Source organism: Argopecten irradians, chromosome 8, assembly GCF_041381155.1.
Source record: "Argopecten irradians isolate NY chromosome 8, Ai_NY, whole genome shotgun sequence".
Classification (NCBI taxonomy): Eukaryota; Metazoa; Mollusca; class Bivalvia; order Pectinida; family Pectinidae; genus Argopecten; species Argopecten irradians.
In genome coordinates this window covers 11,229,687-11,253,409 of record NC_091141.1, presented here as the reverse complement: position 1 = coordinate 11,253,409, position 23,723 = coordinate 11,229,687, and the positions used below count along the sequence as shown (strand labels likewise).

The 23,723-nt window shown below is 35.8% G+C and overlaps 1 protein-coding gene across 5 annotated transcripts in view; it reads left to right on the top strand.

Moving 5' to 3' along the window:
• Nucleotides 1–123: 123 nt before the first annotated feature.
• Nucleotides 124–23,723, top strand: part of LOC138329345 (zinc finger and BTB domain-containing protein 49-like) — a 265,156-nt gene continuing 241,556 nt past the window's right edge. For 4 of the 5 annotated variants that reach the window (XM_069276265.1, XM_069276267.1, XM_069276268.1 and 1 more), the window contains exons 1-3: nt 124–231; nt 3,204–3,377; nt 5,157–6,100. In XM_069276265.1, coding sequence (XP_069132366.1) covers nt 3,213–3,377; nt 5,157–6,100 — 1,109 coding nt within the window. In that variant the 5' untranslated portion in view covers nt 124–231; nt 3,204–3,212. Of the gene's footprint in view, nt 232–3,203; nt 3,378–5,156; nt 6,101–11,229; nt 13,108–23,723 lie in introns of those variants that run through there. The other variant, XM_069276266.1, reaches the window with a different exon arrangement.

Here is a 23,723-nt window from a genome sequence, read left to right as displayed (position 1 = left end):
ATTTTTAATCTGTTATTAATGGAAAATCACAATTATGTAATTAATTTCTTCCTGAAATCATCTCACAATTAAAGATTTTATATCGATAAATTAAAAAGAAATACACAATGATGGCTCCCTAATCTAGTGAACAAAGAAGCAAGATGGCCGACCGAACATGGCACAGCGACGAGGAAGGGTAGAATGTGTCGTTTGAAGCACTGACACGCCGATTCATAGCTGTTCAGGAAGGCATGCATTCGCAGTTTTTCTTAATTCATATATTTTCTTCATTACTATTGAAACAGAATGTCCACAAACCTTACTTTTCGACTCAATTTTTTCAGCTTTCTTAAAAGCCCGCGACAGCATTCGACCCGTGAAAATATTGTTCAATATTTCGTATTTCTTTCCATGATTACCTGCCCTCAAATATTAATGATAAACAAAATCATATTTCAAGCTTTGTGGGAATTACTGCAAAGAGAAACGCATGACATTGGAGATTTGTTCAAGGACATGGAGAAACACTTTCTGATTAACTTGCGTAAACGTTAAACTCCTGTGGTATATAATTTGTACTCTCAATGCACTTATATTAAAAGTATGGATAAAATCGCTTATCGGTCTGTGAGAAATGAAATTTGAATTTCCTTCAGAAGCAATATTTGTATAAAATTTCATAAATGTGAATTCTCATATATTGATTGACATTATTTTCTATTATTTAAAATTATATTAATATACCTCTACTTTATTTACGCTAAACAAAAGTTACTTGGTTAAATTGACTAGCTCCCTACTTTTTAGCAAAACCTTTTTTCCCAATGTATTAGTCTTTCATGGGAACCAACGTGTTCCTGCCTTGAACGGCCACTACCCTGCCGCACAGTGGACAGAATTCCGGGGACCCCCCGGAGCCCCCATAGGGGTTTCCAGCTGGGCCCCTGCATCCCGAGAGGTAACCGTCGCTGACGGTGGAGGCCTTCTCGGGGCGACAGAAGGGGTTCCCTGCCCACCAGTCTGAGGCTTAGATTTTTCCGACATGGAAATCACAAGCCCCGTTCCAGGGACAGAGGGTTCCGGTCCGAACGCCGGGGCCTCCGGACGGAACGGAGCCCTCCCTAGAGTGACTGAGGGTGGCGTGATCCTGGGGATGGCTTTCCTGGAGGTGGAGCCGATTGTTCATGGTCCCGCAGCGCCAAGATACCTTGCTGAGGAGCAGAGGGCCTCCAGCAACGCTCGCGGCCATAGGGGAATGACTCCACCTGAGCATTCCCCCCCTCGGATGCCACTCTTCGCTTCCTTGCTTTACGCTGGCGAGCCCTTTTTGCTCGTTTTCGCGCTCCCACTGTCCACCGACTGTCTTATCATGCACGTTCCTGAGTGCTGTTTCCCGTAGATCCCTAGGGGCAATTAGTCGTGGACGTTTGTGGCCCTCGGGGACGTTATGGAGAACGCCACGTACGAGGGTTAACGTGGATCTCAGTGCCCTGAGTGCCTTTACAGCCTTAGACTGGGGAGACAACTCTTGTTGCGTCGGTGGTTGTTCATTCAACCAACAGAGCACTGGTGCAATGTCGGGGTCATTCATTTTGCATTTGCTTAATGTCCCCGTTACTGACCTTGGAAGCTAGCACACACCAGGACCTGGCTATTTCCTTTTAACCAATTAGATTTGAGGTGGGCGGAGCTAGTGTTCGATCATGCCATCAGTTGCCAAGCGATGTAACAATTGGGCAGAGCTAGTTTTTGATCACGCCATGTCCGTTGACGTAATCAAACACTGTTGGTATCGATCGGAGACTGTTACCAAACACATCGTCATGTTTATCTTGAAAGTGAGAGGTTTGTGAACAATGTAATGGGGTCAGAGGACAATACCTTTTATTTGTACATAAGATATTATGTACATTTTCAGGCTACTGGTCTCGGAATTTCAACCATACATGTGTTGTGTACACATAAATTTAGTATTATGCCCAGTATTAATAAATGTTGAAATATTGAGAAATCATAGCGGAATCAAATTAAAACCTGCAGTTTGAATAGATTAAGAAGCAAAACAAAACAGCTGATATGGAATCACAATTATCATCTCAGAATAATTTGAATGTTTGTAGCTAGCTCTCTATGATTATGTATAACTATTACAATGTAAAATTCTCACAATTCTAATGACCATGGGCGTACGCGTCAGGAATATAGCGTATGAGAGGAATATATTTTTAGTCTAAACATTGCTTAAAAAATGTATGTATTGGTATATTAAAACAGTTATAGTAATATTAAAAAAGTTATAGTATGAGGTGGAGGGATATATCAAGTTTCTGGTTTCCCTTGAACTTGCCTATTTCCCGAGGCTTTCAAAGATATGCTTCTAGATGAATTAAACAAACATGAGGAGGAAACGTCATTAAATGACCCTGGCTGGTAATAGGACTTCAAACATAATAAATCAAACCAAAGATTTTAATGAATTAAATATTTTAGTGTTATAACACCCCAAGTGATTGTTATTTGTTCTCAAAATCTTGATATCGTATTAACATATGGAAAACTACACCTTTTCTTCAAAAACTACACTTTTTTAAAATAATATATTTTAGCGTTCTCGGCTGTCACATGCCGTAGGGTAAATTGCGCTCCATTGTGCTGTTAAGTTAAATATTTGTCTACTTTCTTTGTCCTGCATTACTGTTCATATCACATTATGTTATCATGTTGGTTTTGTATGTCTTTATAAAGGGGCAGATTTCCTTGAAAATTTGACAATTTGATTTGTCCACATGGTAAGAATTACTTTTTCATTTGAAGTAATTCATATCTTACAGACCTACATTTGATGGGATCCTGTGTCATCTGGAAAATCCTGTTGATATTACTTCTTTGACCCTTATGAAAGAATTTAGCATGCTTCCAAAATAAGTGTTCAAGAATATTGAATTTTTCATGGGCCGTTTACAAAGGTGAAATGTGGCGACAGCATGGCACCCTTGGAGAGATTGATATAGTGCCATAAAGTTAAAATCAATTATGATGATGCAAAATGGATTTAAGAACTTTCAACATTTTAAAATATGTAATTCAATATAAGAAATTGTAAATAGAGGATCTAGATCATGCATAGTGTCATTTGTGTTTGTGTCTGTTCTGTTTTCGTCCATCATATTGTCTTTGCTACTTATCAGTATTCCTAACAAATTTCCTTGCTATTGTTACAGGGTTAGACCATGGCTAATTCTGCTGAAGCTGGCGGCCTTACCAACACACCAATGCTTGAACAAGTGTTTGTGAACCCTGACCACTCGAGTCAAGTCTTGTATCAACTGTCAGAGTTATGGCGTGACAAGAAACTCTGCGATGCCACCATAGAAGTTGGCCCAGTCAAGGTCTATGTATGTATTGAAGACTTGAAATAAATATATTTTCAATGTTGACTCATATGATATGTTATCGTAGAGAAAATGTGCATCGCGATATCGTCAAAATTTGACGATATCGTCACGATAATATCGCGATTTTTGGCGAGTAAAATATAAAAGGAATTTATGGAAATATAAGTCATGTTTGGGGGACCAATCATGAAAGTACAATATAGAGTGTAATTTGTAAATAAATAATGTGAAACATTCATCAAAACTAGGGCTGTCACGGGTACTAAATTTTGTCCCTGGGTAACCGAATTTTAGTACCCGACCCGTACCCGGGTACTCGACACAGATCGACTGCTTTTGTAACAAATTGGGTTACGTTGTGTTTGTTGTTTGGAAAGATTGGTTGATTGACGGAGATTCGATGAAATCATATGTGAGTTCAGTAAAGATAGCTTCAGTCGTTAAGTGTCTACTTCATTTCTATTTGACTTTCATAATTGCTAATGAGCTGCAGTAAAGTGTCAGTCTATCCAGCGTGTCTGTAGCTATATCAGTCCCAGAGGAAATGTTTTTGCACATGCGCAACAGGAAGTACTACATTCGGACGGTCTCTTGTGTTATCTGATATGGCTATAGTGTGACCTATTTAAGTGCACATGTCCGTCAAGTAGATTGTTCTCGCATCAAAAGACGGTAATGAGAATTAAAATGTATTGAAAAGATAAGGTTTCATCCTTGGTGAGTGAAAACAAATACAACTGAGTTGGATTTTGTAATACTTTTAATATAAGTTCTAGACTTGTTAACGTACATCCAGACGAATTGTCCTATTTTGACGGGTATATGTACCCGGGTACACATTTTTTGACCCGGTTACATCCCGTACCCGACCCGTAACCGGGTACTCGTAACAACCCTAATCAAAACAAACGTTTATTTGTGATACTTTTAATTAGATGTTTGTTTACAAGTCAATCAGATTCTGTCCGTGTCCGACAGTGCAATGTTTTTGTTTCCTTTCCAACTAACACATGATGGGTTACAGCTGACGACGATATCGTAGATATAATTTTTTTAACGATATCGTCGTCTCTTTCTCTACAATCGTGATATATCGCGATGCCGATATATGATAACAGCTCTAGTTGACTCATATGATATAAGATGCAGTCAATTTTCTTTGATCACATCCAGCTTCCCCCCAAAATATTAGATATTTGAATTCGAACAAAGATAGACATATTTATTATATAATTAAATCTTGTTTGTTTCCAATGCATATATCAACAGCTTCAATTGTTGTTGTGATACTGTAACATGGATTAGAGTGCTGTGAAAGAAGACACATTTATTCTAAGAATTATAATTTCTAGAGCTGCAATGATTCATTTGATTATCAGTTCAAAATTTAGGCATTCCTGTTTTGTCTGGGCTTGTTCAGGTAATAAATATAACCTTGGCAATGCCATGTGTAAAGAGCATCATTTGGTTGGCTGATTTTGCCAGGAACATCCAATCATATGGTGTGTCATTCTTGTTTTTATGCATGTGCAATATGAACTATGATGGAAAATATAAAAACTATTTGGCTTTCGATCATCAATTAAGCATCTTTAAAATGTCTTCATCTGTCATCGGTAAAATCAAACCAAAAATAATGAAACCAAATGGCAATAATTAAAAAAACATTGCATGAAACTGAAAGGATGATGAATCATTGCAGTCATTATACTTTTCTTTCCAAGGTGTGCTGAGTTGCACATCACCCCAAATTGTATATGCATAGTAATTCTATTACAGGTTCACCGTCTGGTGTTGCTGGCAGCATGTCCGTACTTGTTAACCGTGGGTGGACAACATGAGGTATCTATCCTGGAAGTCAAGCTACCTATGACAGTAGGTTTGGAGGGCCTCAATGTCTTCCTCACCTACCTGTATGATGGGGTTCTCCACCTCACATCGGGAAACCTCAGATCTGTCGAAAAACTCACAAAAATTCTCAAAGTGACTAGCATTCAGAAATTCTGTCAGGAATTTCGCGACTCAAATAAAGAAACAGGTGTTGCTGATAAGCTTTCAACAGACTATAGTCTCAAAATGACAAACTCTAGTTTACAGATAATATTTTCCGAAATCCAAAGTGAAATGAAACGTGAGAATACAGAAGCAGAACCAGACACACCTAGTAAAAGACCTAGAATGAATCTGGACAAACTATCGGCAGCTCTGCAGAAAAAGTCAGGTCAGTCAGAATCTGGTAAGGATAGTGAAAGGTGCCATAGTGTGTCGTCTTCTATGCCAAGTGAGACGCAGCATGATGACAGTTCATCGGATCCTCTTATGATGCAAGTCAAAGAGGAACCAGTGTCTGACTATGAGGATGACGACGATGGTGGTTACAGTGAGGACACAAGTGAATCATTCGGGGGAACAACAGACTTTGTGAGGCAGGCGCCTTACGACACTCGACCATTCCCTAAAGAACCCTCAGCCACTAGTAGTAACAAATTACCTGTCAATATTCCACCTCCCCCATCATTACAAAAACGTCCATCATTTAAACAAAAGTCATTCCCTCCTAGTGCTCAGTCTAGTGAAACAGATGTGGCTAGTGAGACAGATACGGGACCTGAAGGGAGTAGTGTAGACGCAACAAAGGTGCTCAAAAACATTGTCAAGTCTATGCCCGAGATGGCCATGAATCTAGGAACTTCATCAGAAATGGGAGATGATAACAAGCCAAGGTAGGGGTTTATTATATTTTTTTGTTATCCGCACACACAATCTGGTGTGTCACACATCGATCATGTTAATTTTCACATCAACATGCAATTGCTTCTATAAAGGAACCTAGCCTATCCAGGGATTTGGCTTTATAATGCGGTTTATTCAACACACTTTTGTTCAACTTATGAACACAGTGTAAAACTCCTTTCATTATTTATTGAAATCATGGTTGCTTGAGTGGATTCATCTCAAAATTGAATTTACTTGCAACTTCTAAATAATTAAAAATGTAAGTGTCCAAAATACTGTATTGATATGCATGCGGTACCTGCAATTTGAAGAAACAACTCCATATTCATTCATTTATTGGAATTAAACATGGTCTCTTTTTACAAAAGAACTAAATAATAATTATAAGATCTATTGGAGGTAAAATGGTGCACTTTCAACATGCCTTGGTTCAATATATTACTGTCAAAATATAAAGTAACATTAACTCATACCATTATCCACAAGTGTTTTATAGATTGGTTTTATTAGTTTAACATCCTGTAAGTGCTGCCAGGGTCATTTGAGGATGTGCCAGGTTTGTTGATGGAGGAAAGCCAGAGTAATCGGAGAAAAACCACTGGCCAGCAGTCAGTACATGGAAAATTCCTCTCATATGGGGTTCAAACTTGTAACCAAGAGGTGGAGGGTTAGTGTTAATATGTTTTATGGAAGCAAGCCGGTGTTACTGATGTGCAGAATAACACGATGTCGGTGTGTATTAGCCAGATTGACACACACACAGATCAGAGGTTGATATCGGTTAAAAAACATCAAACATGTGGATGAGTTCCTGCAAACAGGCGTTTCGACCTATTATCTCGTAATACATTGGCCATTTAATGTTAAACCAATTTTGAATGTGTTTCCAACAATTAAAATTATCCAAACAATTTAGCTGAACAACAAAAAATGTTTTCTCTTAATTGAATTGAGAAAAATGTTTTTAATTTTTAATATAAAACATGTTAACATATAGCATAATAAGTGCAGGAACTCATTTTAATATCAGTGGGAATTAATCTGAACCATCCAATTTCAGAAATTTATTTCATTTTAATTGATATTGAAAAATAAATGGTATTTATATACCTATTTATTATCTTTGTGTTTAAGAATTTACACTTTGTTATTGGAGAAAATATGCAGCGACTTATTTTTGTGTATATAAAAAGACTTTTAACTGATATCTGATACAGGCTACCGGGGTGATTTTAAAATCCAAAGTAGACAACATAGGATGAATTGTATGGCACCTGTATATACCTATACACTTCATCTTTACATGTATGTTCATATACGGTATATGTCTGGATATTAAATCTAACCTATATCAATCTCTGATAATATACATTCTTTAATTAATTAGAAGATGAATTGTAGTTGTGTGTGTCTGAATTTGAACTGATCACAGGTTCAGTTAAACACACACTGCAGTATATGTATATATGTATCTTTTGATCCTGGAAAACAAAATATTGTTAGTTTCATCATCATGACAAAAAATTTCATTTCCATTCAACCTAAAACAGTTCATTTTTGTCAAGGGAAATGTCATGATCATGATTAGTGCACTCTATATTTCCAGTGGAAGAATAATATCTGAAAATCTACATGAGTAATGCTTCTAGTAAATATTTTATATTACCTTCTGCAGTTCCACATTGTTTTGGTAAACAATAATTTTATATAAGTAATATATCAAATAGTTCATTTTGTCAAACGAAATGATCATGAATAGATATTCCAGTGGAAGAATATAAAAAAAAGTGAGATATATCTGAAAATCTAGATGAATAATGTTTGTAGTAAATACACATTTGTTTGCATACTACCTGTTTTAATACAAGTAGCGGGTTGTTACATTTTTAGCCCACACCATCATCAGATGTGGTGGGCTATTCAAATCGATAAAATTCTGTGTTATCGCTCAGCATATACACCCCTGTGGATAATTGCATTTTTGGGACCAATCAGGTTAACGGAATCAGGGTTATCGCGTATGCGCAGGGGGGGCCTATTGTGGTTTTGGGACCCTTGAGGCTTCTTGGAGGGGCGCTGAACGGGGATAGTTCTCAAATTAAGGAGGCCCCTAGCATCATTTTGGGAAATTCGGTGAGGCAGCCAATACTTAAACAGGCGGACTAAAAGGGATCAAATTTCATAAAAGTGGTGTCCCACCTAGTAGTGCATATTGCATTTTTTCGGCAATAACGATGCCATCTTAAAGTCAATAAGGGATAAAAATTTCGAGAGGGCCCTAGTTGTGCATAATGCGTTTTTGGCGATCGGTCAACAAAATGGCCACCAGGCAGCCATCTTGGATTTTGATAGTTTAAGATTAATAGCTATTTCAATCTTTCTATTTTTCATATGTAGGTTTCCCTAGGGCTTTAATGCGTTTTTGCATCGGTACTTGGATAAAAGTTTGTATTTATTTTCCAAAATGAAGGGCTTTTCTGATTATTTATATGTAGGTTTCCCTGCTTGTTGTGCATCGTTTTTGGATCGATCGGTCAACAAAATGGCGCCAGGCTGCCATCTGGAATTTGATAGTTAAAGTTTGTTATCACTATTTCTCAGAAAGTGAATGATCTGTCTCAAATTTCATTATATAGGTTCCTCTATGGCCCTAGTTGATATTTCGATTTGGGAAATGGCCGCCAAGGAGCCATCTTGGATTTTGATAGTTGAGTTTGTTACTGCTATTTCTCAGAAAGTACTGAAGCGATCTGTCTCAAATTTTATATGTAGTATGTTTGCAAAAGTTTGAAAAGCAGAGAAAAGATCCCTCTTTCATTTGTCAGACATAGATCATTCTTTGGTGGGCGCCAAGATCCCTCTGGGATCTCTTGTTACATTTTTGCTGTCAAAATACAGAGCTTGTGGTGGAATCTGGTAGAATCAGTATCACGCCGTGTTTTAGTTAGACTTATGGTGGACCTATATGAAATGATGTATTTTTGTCATTTATTCATATAAACAAGCAACAACATAGTTAATTACAGGCTAATTATTGATGGCCCCTATCTGACTACATGGTAGGCCTAATATTTTCTTGATATTTTCAGATAAAAATGCATTAGAATTTGTTGTCGCAGCTGCTTTACAATGTTATACTGAGATCTGATGAGTGTAATCATATCACATATTTTAATTTTTGTATTTTACACTTCCTGTTATTATTTAGCTTTATATTTTATATATGTATGTATTACCAATGTACAGACATGTACATGTAATTATATTTATGTAGGAATACAGCTGGTACTGTAATATCTATATATATATGTGCATACAGATGTGTAATAAATAACTATATTGCAGCTATAACATAGCACACAGGTCTAGATCTGCTGTCATGGTCATAATGAGCCTTTTTCACTCTAATTACCTGGGGGCATTATCCATCCACCAAATTGGGAACCTTGAGACACCTATATATCTGGATATAGTGCACTACTACAGTAAATTTATGCCATTTTCCATATTTTGCCTGGATCCAAAGGAGAAGGAACATTAAGACTCGAATATGGCCTCAAAATTAATTCTCCAGTAAAGAACAACATATTTTGCCATATAACTGTTGAATACATTTGCTAACACATTACATCTCGAAAATATCCCGCATGTGCCAATTATGTTCACTATGACGTCATCAACATGCAGTTTCCCGACATTTTTCACAAAAATCCTTGAAAAATCATTTTTTTTGAGTGGTTTTCTCAAAAAATGAATATGGCCGCCTTAGTGGAGCAGAAAGAGATTTTCACACTTTGTGTAAAGTTGCTCCAAGGTGGCGGCCAAATCCATTTCAAGCCTTTTCTAACCTAAAGATGATGAATTTCTAGCAAAATTTGGCGAGAAGAGGAAAATCATAAATTTGATGACGTCATAGGTGGGACACATCGTGTACATGGTTATACAAAATTATGTTTTGATGAATGGCAAGTATGAGAGTATTTATTGATATGAAATTGATGGGGATCAGAGTTAATTTTTTTTGGCCTGAAAAATTAAGGCCAAATACTGGTCCTATCATATCTACTCCTTTCCAACTTCCTGTGGGGTATCAATGAGATTGACTTGATAGAAAATGTTGTTTAAATGTTGAGTGTTGTAAATGTGTCTGATTCTACACAGTGTAGAATTAATTGGTTATTTAATAATCAAATAACAGAACATGGACATAAATTTACTTAATATGATTTGTTTTCTACATTTAAATTGTTTTATTTACCAAAAATGGAGAAATATGGACCACCTATGGGAAAATGGTACTAGAAATCAGGAGTTATTGTAATTCTATTCATACAAAAAATAAATTATTCTTAAGAATATTGGAAACTTTGATTTAGACTGTTAATTGTATCTCTTATACAAACAATAAAAAACTACTCTGGAAAAAAAAGTAAAACACTGCAAAATATTGACACCCACCCTGTAATTTTAGTAGCTGCAGTACTTGTTTAAGTTGTATTTCTTGTAATTTTCACCATCACAAACTCTCATAAAACCTACAATGTGTGAATATGGATTCTTATATATGATGATTCAACTCCATGATAGCACTAATATACTATTGACATAGCGGTAAATGTTGCATGAAATATCACACGTTTTGAAAGAGCTGCCACAATCAACGCCATGTTTCAAAATTTCGGGTAATATCGGAAAACCGAGTTGCATCATGTGACCAACATCAACGATACATGTATGTATAGATCAGAACCTCCCAAGCAGTATCACATGATCAATATCGAAGTACAGATCAGAACAGTTCGAATACTTCAGAGCTATTTTAAACGTGCACCCATTAAAAATTAAAACTTTGATTTAATTGTTTTATAACTTTGCAAATACGAACCTTACAAAAGTCGGTGAATATCAACAATTTTAAACTTATAGAGAGGCGTAGAAAAATATGTAGAACACTTTAAATACTTTTTCCTATGCTAAAAATACAACAAGTCACAAACCATACAAGTTTAAACGTAATGTACCAGTTTAAAAGGTCAGCTTACACTCAACTGTAAATTCTAGTTTTGGCATTTAATGGTATATCCATATAATTAATTGATATACTTTTTGTTGCCAGGTTGATGGGTGTATATAACCAAGGGATTAGCTGTTTAGAGGATGAAGAAATGGATGATGATAAACTTAAGAAAGAGGTTGATGACTTTCTGGATCTCCCAAGGGACGAAGTTGTGGAAGGTTCAGAAGTAAATTCCGTCACAAATGCGGACACAATGATAGAATCCAGTAAAAATAATTTGACATGTACCTGTGGGAAAACCTTCACCAAAAGGTACAATTTAAAAAGACACCAGAGAATACATACGGGGGAAGGATATGTCACCTGTGAAATATGTAAAGAGGAGTTCTTCGATAGTTACAAGCTAAATCGGCACAAAGAGGAAGTCCATAATGGTACTCACTACCTTTGTACAGAATGTGATGCCTCCTTTTCAAGGAAATGCCTCCTCACACAGCACTCAAAAACTCATTCCGGAAATGCCAGCTTTTTGTGTCAATTCTGTGGTAAAGGATACTATGACAGACTGTGTTTTGAGGCACATTTGAACCAACATACTGGGTCGACACCATATAAATGCGACAAATGTAAGAAAGCGTTCACAGTGCAATGCCGGTTGAAGAGACATCAGAAGACCTGCCATATGAACGATAAGAAGTATGTATGTGTGGAATGTGGAAGGCATTTCAAGGCAGCCAGATACCTTAAAGAACACATGAACTGTCACACACAAGACAGAAATTATCAGTGCGACACATGTGGCGAAGTGTTTTATTTCAGGCAAACACTAAAGAAACATAAATTGAAACACTGAAATTGTGTTGTAGTGGTTGTGATTGTTTATACTGGACAGTGTAAACAAATCTATAAGCTATACCAGAATTATGTGAATTATAACCTGGAGTTTGTAAGGTTATGATCTTTGTAATATTTTTTATCTCTCGTATAGACTATCAATAGAATATTGTTAAATATAACCTTGAGTTTATTAGGGCTGGGACGATACAGTGATTGCACGATCCAATACACATCACGATACCTCACCTACGATCCGATACATATCACGATACTTTACTTTTATGAATGGTATTGTCAAAGCAATGAACCACTTCAATGGGTGTGATTAAAAAAAACACCTACTAATTAATTTTAACTTAGAGAGTTCTATATTGTCACAGATTAGAGATTCTTCTTTAGGAAAATAAGTGTGTCCACAGTATCAGGACAATAGCAATAGAGCACTCCTGGTAGCGGTTACTTTATGTCACCGACAGTGCTTGTCGTCTCACTCGTCCGTGTCAGCTAGCCATATGTTTACAGTCATCGCGAAAGGACCAATCAAACGCTACCAAACACAGTGCTCGTATTCCCGGAAACGAGACTCACAACTACTTTCACTTTCAGAATTTCGATCTTTGGGTGTTTGTTTACAGTTATTCTATTTCAATAAAAGATTAGTTAATGGATTTTGAAGTGACAATATAGGATTGCTCTTTGTTTTTCACAACAATATAGCGGTGATACCGTATCGTAATTTGCTTCTGTGGACTGATACTTGTATCATGTTGAAGTGTACCGCGATTCACCGATGCATCGGTGTATCGTCCCCGCCCTAGAGTTTATAAGGTTATGACCTTTGTAATATTTTTTCTCTCTCATATAGAGAGTATAAATAGATTATTGTTAAATATAATCTTGAGTTTATAAAGTTATGACCTTTGTAATATTTTTTTCTCTCTCATATAGAGGGTATAAATAGAATATTGTTAGATATAACCTTGAGTTTGTAAGGTTATGACCTTTGCTATATTTTTTCTCTCGTATAGAGTATCAAAAGACTTTTGTTTTTGTTTTATAACCTTGAGTTTGTAAGGTTGACCTTTGTAATAATTTTTCTCTCTTGTAATGAGTTCCAATAAACTATTGTTTGAAATATAACCTTGAGTTTGTCTGGTTATCATATATTTATATATCAGTAGAGAATAATTGTTAATTTCATATAATATTGAGTTTTGAAAGGTTTATGGACATTTAAAGTGTATGCAATAATTGAAATCTGAAATACAATGATCATGACCTCCTTGTGATATAGTGACAATTTTAAGTAATTTGTGGCATGGTATGTGTTTCAAATACATATTATAATTGCTTATTTAGTAAGTTATTTTGATATAGATGTGCGAATATAAAAAGATACCTATTAAAAAATACCATTTTCCTTATCAAGTTATGCGAACTTACTTCTATCTGAATAAGTATAATGTGAAGTTATGAGATTTGAGATTTCATTCAACATCTTATACTTACTGCATTTATTGTTATGATCACTCCATTGAAGATTTCAAATATATATGCACATGTCAATAAATTGTTGAATTTTTAATCTCTGTACTTGTTTTTATTATTGGAAGATGAACTTTTAGTTGGCAACATAAAAATGTTGTTTCTTTTTCAAATGTTTAAATTTCAGCCCAAATTTTTTATATCCAAAATAAAAAAAAAAAAAAAATCTTTACAAGCATTGTAAATTACATAAAGCCACCTCAGGCTCCAGGCTCCTTATTTTGACAGGGAAAAATGACAAAGCCCTGTTGCCCCTTCTCGCTTGAATTATGTGGCTTAGCTGGAATGAATCGTGCATTCTTTGCATCAATCAACAAATCTCAATGATAGAATGGAAATCACTGTACAGGCAAAAATTGCTGTTTTTTAACTTACCTCCCAATATCCTTATCTATGATGGTATCAAAAAAGTTTACACCGCTGTTGTCCGCCATTTCCTTGCTTCGAGCTCACCCTAATGCCGCTGCAGCGCCCCTAAGTCAAGGGTATGCAACCCCTGCGCACCCCGATTCTGTTAACCTTCTCCACGGTGAAATATTAGAATATTTGTCAAATGAAGCACTATAAACAATTTTGACAGGAAAATTTTGAGGTATGAAAGCTCAAGTTAAATAACAATTATTTCTGGTGACATTTTTGCCATTTTGATGTCTGTCATTGTTTGCAGAAATAATATTTATGAGATTATAGTTAATGAAGAGAGAATTCATTTACAGAAGACTAATGATGTAATGCTCAATATATCTGGTCACAAGAGCAGATAACTCTGTAAAACTTACAATTATCTGTGGAGTGATACTGTAGTATCGATTTACTTTAGAAAGGTCTTGGTGGCATATCTTCACCCGAGATGGACACATCTTCATCAGAGATGTAAATTATCTGTTGAGTGATACTGTAGTATCAATTTACTTTAGAAAGGTCTTGGTGGCATATCTTCACCCGAGATTGACACATCTTCACCCGAGATGTATATGTATGGAGCTAGGCAGTGTCCTTGATATATAAAGGCAACAGATTCTGATTAATATATCGATATTATAAGGACATATGTACAATTATATATACATGTATACAGTACAGAATTTAAGGATTTCATAATCCTTTCTATGTTTGCAAATAGGTTGATGTGGTATTACTTGAATCCTTATTTGTATAATGAATGAATGAAGAGTAACCTCCCTTACAACACTCCTTCACAATAACGGATCTGTTGTAATGCACTGAACAGAAATCTCAGATATTGTAATAGAGTATGACAGTAAATTTATTTGCATTCTTGATCATGAGATCATACACACACACATAATGATATCTAAGATCATCTTAACAAATGCAATAGATGCATATACCTAAAACACAATTAGACTTAATACTGATATATTAAGAAACAGAGAAGGTGTGGCCCCTTGAGTGTTTTGGCGTTGCATCAGGAGACGCAAGGGACTGTTACTTAGCACCGTGGGAAATCGTTCTCTACGGTTGTATAACTCGGGTTTTGAAAAACAGCACTTTGTATAATGAAAAGACACAATTGATGATTTAGACAATATACTTTCTTGTACTTTATGTATGCCACTAACATCTTTGACCGAGATTTGGTATTACTTGTCATGGTTATGTTGGTGATTAAAGTTATTTAGTGAAATACCTGATGTTGTTGACATGTACCAACTGATCTTCTTGTGTCGAAGATTAGGACTTTACAGATTTACACCAATAGTTCTAGAGGGGGGGTGGGGGTGGCAAGGGCAACATCTTTTTATACTGCCACAAATAAGCTTTGCGAATTATTGGAACAAACATATGTGTGAAAATAAGAGTTAATCTAAGTGGGGGTTGCCTGATGGGGTTCCCTCGAAATCTGTCTAAAATGTGTTGTTGTATTTGATGGTAGTTTTTGGTCAAAACACATGTACAGTTATATAATTACATGTACCTCCCATACAACTTTCTTGTTTTTGATTGGTTCCTCCAATTGTTCCTCTCATGATGAACTTGAGCTTACAGATACACGACTGATTGCAATAAACTGATGACCAATAAAAGACAGTAAATTAACAATATACAAAGCTGATTATTACTGAAGAACTTGTACAGTACAGTTATAAGGTCTACTTGATGGGTTTGGTTTTATTAGTTTAAGGTCCTATTAAAAACCAGAGTCATTTAAGGATGTGCCAGGTTTGTTGGAGGAAAGCCGGAGTATCCAGAGAAAAACCACAGGCCAGCGGTCAGTACTTGGCACCTGCCCCACATGAGAACTCTTGACCCAGAGGTGGAGGGCTTGTGGTATTATATTGGGCATATGAACCACTCATCCACCGCGACCCCAACTACTTGATGGGAAGCAGAATGAAAAATATGAAATTTATTCTCATCTTATCTCATATCTTTAAAATTATGGAGACAAGTTTCAAGAGGTTCTAGTCGTCCATGAGATTTTCACATTACAGTCAAACCTCGATGATTCGAACTCTGATGAATCAAATTTCTCGCTGTATCAAACTTTTTGTCTGGTCCCGAATTTCTTCACTATATAACATTACTAACTAAACCGTGTATGAATCGAAGTTTTATGAATCGAAGTTCTCGATGAATTGAACTTTTTTCATGAACCATTTGTGATAGAATCATAGGTAACTGACACTCAATGATTCAAATAAAAATTTACCTTTACAGAACAGGTGTTATACCCCGCGGCATGCTGTCACACCTAGCTGTCTCGCGATGGCCCTTTGCCAGACAATAGGGATTATGACAGCTTGTGTTGCTTGCTTGATATCATCAAGATAATTAATATCACTAATCAGGCCGATACCCGATGCTTTGCTTTTACAAGCTGCGTTATTAAATCATTAGTACGGCAAAGATACAGTTACTCGTTTCTGATGTTCGCCGCCACCATTGGTAGCGGTTTGTTGAATTTACGGAACGGTAAAAAGCGAGCCACATTATTAGTAACTCATACTCAAAACTGTTACATTGCAAAACTTTGGCATAATGACTGGAGCAAACCGATCATTCCAAATCGAAGTATTTTGTAGGTGTTGTAGCGCTTTTGGTTCCTCCTTTTTTCGTTTTTACAACGTGTTTTCGTTTTTTATACTCATTCCGCAATATTAACCATCGCTTACAAATAGTCACCAACACATGGTAAGTTTTGTTTATAATATATGTATTCCTAACGATAGCGATACATGTGATTAATTGCATACTTCGTTTTTATATTGTTTTGCTTGTGGTAAATACAATGATTATAAAGTTTACGGAACGGAGACGACATGTACACAACTACCACAGTTGGTCATGATAAAATAAACATAGGTCTAGTTTCAAAATAAACATAGGTCTAATTTCAACCACGAACAATTCGAAGTCTCGATGTTTTGAAGTTTTTCTGACGGTCCCTTGAACTTTGATACATCGAGGTTTGACTGTACTTCTGATTCTTATCATCTTGGAACACCTATGATATGGTTTTATTGGTTTGGGCTGACTAATGCTGATGGAGTTGGAATTTGGACATAAACTGTTCCATCTTGTATCCTTGTTGTATTTTGTATGTGGTCATTATGTTGTTCTTAGTTATACGTTTCACTTATCACAAGTGATACATGAATGCAATCAACCATGTGAATCTGATATGACCTTCACTTATCACAAGTGATACAGGAATGCAATCAACCATGTGAATCTGACATGACCTTCACTTATCACAAGTGATACAGGAATGCAATCAACCATGTGAATCTGACATGACCTTCACTTATCACAAGTGATACAGGAATGCAATCAACCATGTGAATCTGACATGACCTTCACTTATCACAAGTGATACAGGAATGCAATCAACCATGTGAATCTGACATGACCTTCACTTATCACAAGTGATACAGGAATGCAATCAACCATGTGAATCTGACATGACCTTCACTTATCACAAGTGATACAGGAATGCAATCAACCATGGGAATCTGACATGACCTTCACTTATCACAAGTGATACAGGAATGCAATCAACCATGTGAATCTGACATGACCTTCACTTATCACAAGTGATACAGGAATGAAATCAACCATAGGAATCTGACATGACCTTCACTTATCACAAATGATATAGGAATGCAATCAACCATGGGAATCTGACATGACCTTCACTTATCACAAATGATATAGGAATGCAATCAACCATGAGAATCTGACATGACTTTCACTTATCACAAATGATATAGGAATGCAATCAACCATGAGAATCTGACATGACTTTCACTTATCAGAAATGATATAGGAATGCAATCAACCATGGGATTCTGACATGACCTTCACTTAATACAAGAGATACAGAAATGCAATCAAAAAAAGGGAATATGATATGACCTTCACTTATCACAAGTGATACAGGAATGCAATCAACCATGGGAATCTGACATGACCTTCACTTATCACAAGTGATACAGGAATGCAATCAACCATGGGAATCTGACATGACCTTCACTTATCACAAGTGATACAGGAATGCAATCAACCATGGGAATATGACATGACCTTCACTTATCACAAGTGATACAGGAATGCAATCAACCATGTGAATCTGACATGACCTTCACTTATCACAAGTGATACAGGAATGCAATCAACCATGGGAATCTGACATGACCTTCACTTATCACAAGTGATACAGGAATGCAATCAACCATGTGAATCTGACATGACCTTCACTTATCACAAGAGATACAGAAATGCAATCAACCAAGGGAATCTGATATGACCTTCACTTATCACAAGTGATACAGGAATGCAATCAACCATGGGAATATGACATGACCTTCACTTATCACAAGTGATAAGGAATGCAATCAACCATGGGAATATGACATGACCTGCAGACATCAGACATGATATAGGAAAGCAATCAACCATGGGAATATGACATGACCTGCAGACATCACAAGTGATACAGGAATGCAATCAACCATGGGAATCTGACATGACCTTCACTTATCACAAGTGATACAGGAATGCAATCAACCATGGGAATCTGACATGACCTTCACTTATCACAAGTGATACAGGAATGCAATCAACCATGGGAATATGACATGACCTGCAGACATCAGACGTGATATAGGAATGCAATCAACCATGGGAATATGACATGACCTGCAGACATCAGACGTGATATAGGAAAGCAATCAACCATGGGAATATGACATGACCTGCAGACATCAGACATGATATAGGAAAGCAATCAATTATGGGAATCTGACCTGTCAGAAATACAATTTAGTAAATTGTTTATTGTGCTTGAATTTTCTGTATAGATGGTGATTAGTAATATAGTCTTAATAGTTAAGTGTTCCATAATAAATCAATTTTAAATAAAACCAGCATCTAACAATAATATATAGCCAACACTTGGGTACCATTACTTCTCGTCGACATCTGTATGTTTCATTCTATTATCTTGGATATTGAAAAGGTGTGTCGAAAACAGATGAAAATTCAGCCGCAACAAACTGAGGACGTGATGATTTTATTTCAGTTGTGTAGTGGAAAATAAAATTACCATGTCCTCAGCGTGTTACAATTGAATTTTCATCTTTATTGGAGCATCTTAAAATGAATTCTATGAAGCAGAAATTAAAACTGATTTTGTTGAAATCAAACAAAATTTAAAAGTGATTAATGACCAACTTAAAAATAATAAACAAAAAACATGATAACTTAATTAATACCTATGTGTGCGTGCGATATTCTCTTAGCGTTTTCTCCCCCATTAAGTTCTGGTTGATGACGAACTTTTGCTTTCTCCGGTCACCAGGTCGACACGGACGGCACTTACCCTGAATCAGAGGATGGAGGTGATAAGGTAAGTGCTATACTGCCTATATAAACCTGTTAATTTAGATTTACCTTGTAACTGAACGCCAAAATCAATATTTTCTGGGCACTTACTATAATTAAAGAAATGATGTACTCCTGGTACTTTGATTAAAGAAATGATAGCTCTTGGCACTTTACTATTATTAAAGAGAATCTTTACAGTGTTTGATCATATTTATGATTTGAAAACTATAACGATCTTAAATGCTATAAATTACAATTTTTGTACTATTTCTACTCTGTTCTGTAATCAATGATTTTCATGATAAAGAATTTCAGGAGCCGGTATCGTTTGAATTGAGAAAAAATTACATCTTTTATACTTGAAATATATATACTTTCTCCCTCAATTGGAGAAGGGGGGGGGGGGCAAAATTTCTCCATTGCCTTTATTCAGTTCATAAGATACCCTAAAAATTTCAAAATGTCACTGATTATTCATGCTTTATTTTCAGGCTATCAGAAAGTGGCTACAGTTCACGAATGCTGGCAAGTCACTTCCAAGTGGGCCGTACACAGATCCTGAGAATTCTCAAGTATAAGGAGAAGTTAAAGGAGGTGTATGAAGTGACCCCTGATAAGGACCAATGGACTCGTATGATAGGGAGACGGACTGAGTACCAAGACATAAACAACCAACTAAGGTACTGGGTACAACAACTCATGGCCTCCTCAGCTAGTATCCATATCACTGGCCCTCTGCTGAGGGAAAAGGCACTGGAGATCGCTCGCGAGACCAATAACACGGAATTCAAGGCCTCTAATGGATGGCTCTCGTCATTCTTAAAGAGGAACTGCATTAAATTATATAATCACCAATGCAATAACGAAGCTGGCGTTAGCTTGAATCCGAATGATGGCCCTGATCTAAGTCATGTTCCGAGTGCCATTCAGGGTAGTCAAGGAAATGGCTAACAATAGCTTGAGATGACATATGTAAAACAAGTATTATGTCTTTGCATATTACAGTTATCTGCCCCTGCAGGAATGTATTGATTGTGGTTTCCTTGTTTTGTCAGCGACACTCATGTCATTTTCTCTATTTCTTCTAATTATTTTCAGAAAAATTAAAAGACAATATTGAAAATACTCAAAGACTATAATTCACATAAGTGCTAATTTAGACAACTGGAACAGAATTCTGAAAAAAATAATCATATAAGAAAATTGTGTTCAAATACAATTTATTTTTGTGCGAGACCATGATGCAATTTTCAAGTTAATACAGGTGAATGATTTCGAAAATAATGAATTAGGTATTAAATTATTGTTTTACATGTAAGATTATGTAATTTCTGTGATATGACAGTGATAATTGTATTGGTTTACAGTGTTTTAACATGATAAGTATATTTTAATGTTAAATGTCACCTCCAAATATAGAAACAGGACTACAGTTTGAAACTGATAGCATGTTTGTTGTATTGTGTTTTATAATAATTTTATATAATATTATATGTCCCAGAGTTAATTAGGACGACCAGATTTATGTAGAATCTGATTATTTCGGAGTCGTGTCCATGTTTATTTCGTTTTATATATATTATGAGACCTATGGAATAGGTACTTATTGTAATGTAAAGTCAGAGTATGTATTGTTATCAACTTAAAATGTGGGTTTTTTCACCAGAACATAGTCCTTTTTTGCTTGAATTTCTCAATTCAGGGCTATGCATACCAAAGTATATAAAAGTCTTGTAAAGAGGAGATAACTCTATGTAAATAAAGTACATGGATTGCATTATGTTGTTTTGTTGTGATTTATGTATGAAGACTCCGCTCCCACTTTTTGTCAATTTCTACATGGGTAAGAAAGCTCAAGGGAATTAGAGAAGTGAACAAATCATATATATGCTTTTACAGCAGTGGGACAACAACATTATTTACCATGGCCACTCTTTTGTTATTAAATTCATTAACATCATCATCTGTATAGATCAGCCCATTTCTCAGCACACAAATAAAACAAAGACTTTGCGGCATACCTCTGATTTTCAATTGAATTTAGTTGCTGACTTTATAGTGATTGAGAAACATTCACAATCCTGGTTGTCCATTTTGTCTGGTATAATTTCAAGAATTTGGAATTTTTTATCAATCGTGTATGACATTTATGACTGGGAATACTCAAAATGAGCTTCAATGTTTTTGTTAAGGACTAAGTTAAGAGTTATTGTTTATTGGTGATAAAGGGTCGACTTGCTAGGAGATTGCATTCCTTCTGATGCCTTTATTACATCGTTATCATTTTGTTGTCAGGTCGAATGATGTTGTTTGTCAAATGGTGAATGGTGACCTTGAGGAAGCAGTAAAATCATTTGAAGGTCAATTACAGTATAATGTCTTATCAAGAAAGGAAGCAAAAGACTTGGAGAAAGATCTAGAGCAAGTTATTGAACCTCAGGAATCATTCGGATCTGAACTTGAACGTTTTGAAAAGACATGCAGATTTTGTGGAAAGTATTTCAAAAGGAAGCACCAATTGAAATTACATGTTAAAATTCATACACGAGAGGGTTGGATACCATGTGATATATGTAATCGAGAGTACCGAGACAAAACAAAGTTGAAAGACCACAAAGAGGAAGTTCACTTGAAAATCAAATATTATTGTGATAGATGTGGCTCAGCTTTTTCCAGGAAAAACCTTCTTTACAAACATATAAAAATGCATGATGGGGTAGCAAAATACAAATGTGATGTTTGTGGTAAATGTTATTACAAAAGAGACTCTTATGAAAGTCATGTAAACAAATACCACACAGGTAAAACACCTTATGTTTGTGAGATGTGTGGCAAGGGTTTTGTATGTAATAATGTGAAACTGCGACACAAGAAGTTTTGGTGCAAGAAAGGTAATGTGAAGGAAACAAAGACTTGAGTAGAACTAATGCTATACATTGTTCATCAGTCCGCTAGAGGAGAGAATTCAAATTTTGCCTGGATCATTTATTTACAACAATATGACCAATGGCAGTCTTTTTTAGCAGATGTGTTTAAAATGGGCAGGACTGTTGTGTGTTGTAGTCTTCCTTATACAGATGCTAATACTTGATGCTTAATGCATCTTTTGTGCATGGGGCCCCAGCTACTGTTGCAGAGTGGTTCAGATGTTCTTATATATTTCTAGTCCCACTTCAGTTCGAAACTTCTTATAATATAAACCCATTGTCTATTACTGTGAAATATTCTGAATAAAGGAACCGTTTGTAAAACATCTTTGTATTCAATGTCCAATAAGAATTTAAGGACTCAAGATGTCTGTTAGAATCAATCTTCCTTCAGTAGACACTTAAAGATGCTCCAGCCGACAGAGCATATATGATATTAATCATTTGAACAATAATTTGTGTTAAATCGTGTATATATATGTCTAATTAACACAAAAAATAATACAAAATAATTTATTTTCCTTTGGTGCATGAACAATCAGTACTTCATTCCATATAGGATATAGTGCGACGGAATTTTTTCGGGATGCAGTTAATTATTTTTTATATTTTTAACTTGAAGTAAAATTAGAAGCTCAAACTTTTCAATAGTGTTAATGGTGTAAAGTAAGTAACTTTTGTAACTGAAGAAAAATACTAAATTGTCTGTTCCTGTTTTTGATAGTGAAACAATACCATTTGTCAGCAGTGGAGCATCTTTAAAGTTTGTTTCCGCTATTTCTCTGAAAGTGCTGAAGGGATCTCTCTCAAATTTCACATGTAGGTTCCCCTAGGGCCCTAGTTGTGCATATTGCATTTTAGGACCGATCGGTCAACAAGATGGCCGACAGGCCGCCATTTTGAATATTGATAATTGAAGTTTGTTACCGCTATTTCTCAGGAAGTACTGAAGCGATCTGTCTCAAATTTCATATGTAGGTTCTCCTAGGACCTGCATATTGCATTTTGGGACCGATCGGTCAACAAGATGGCCAACAGGTAGCGATCTTGGATTTTGATAATTGAAGTTTGTTAGTGTTATATATCTCAGAAAGTACTGAAAAGATCTTTCTCAAATTTCATATGTAGTAATATGTAGTGAAAGTTTGAAAAGCAGAGAAAAGATCCCTCTTTCTATTGTCAGAAGTAGATCATTCTTTGGTGTGCGCCAAGATCCCTCTGGGATCTCTTGTACTGTATTACACATGTATTATAGTTTTTTACTGTATTACATGTGTAATATAGTTTTTTTTACTGTATTACATGTGTAGTATAGTTTTGAATCTTATTCTTTCATAAGGAATATTCCAGGTCTAGTTTGGAGTAAATCTTATTGCTTGGAGGGAAGTCAAGGTGTAAGGAAATTCAAATCATATTGTAATGGAATATTTAAGT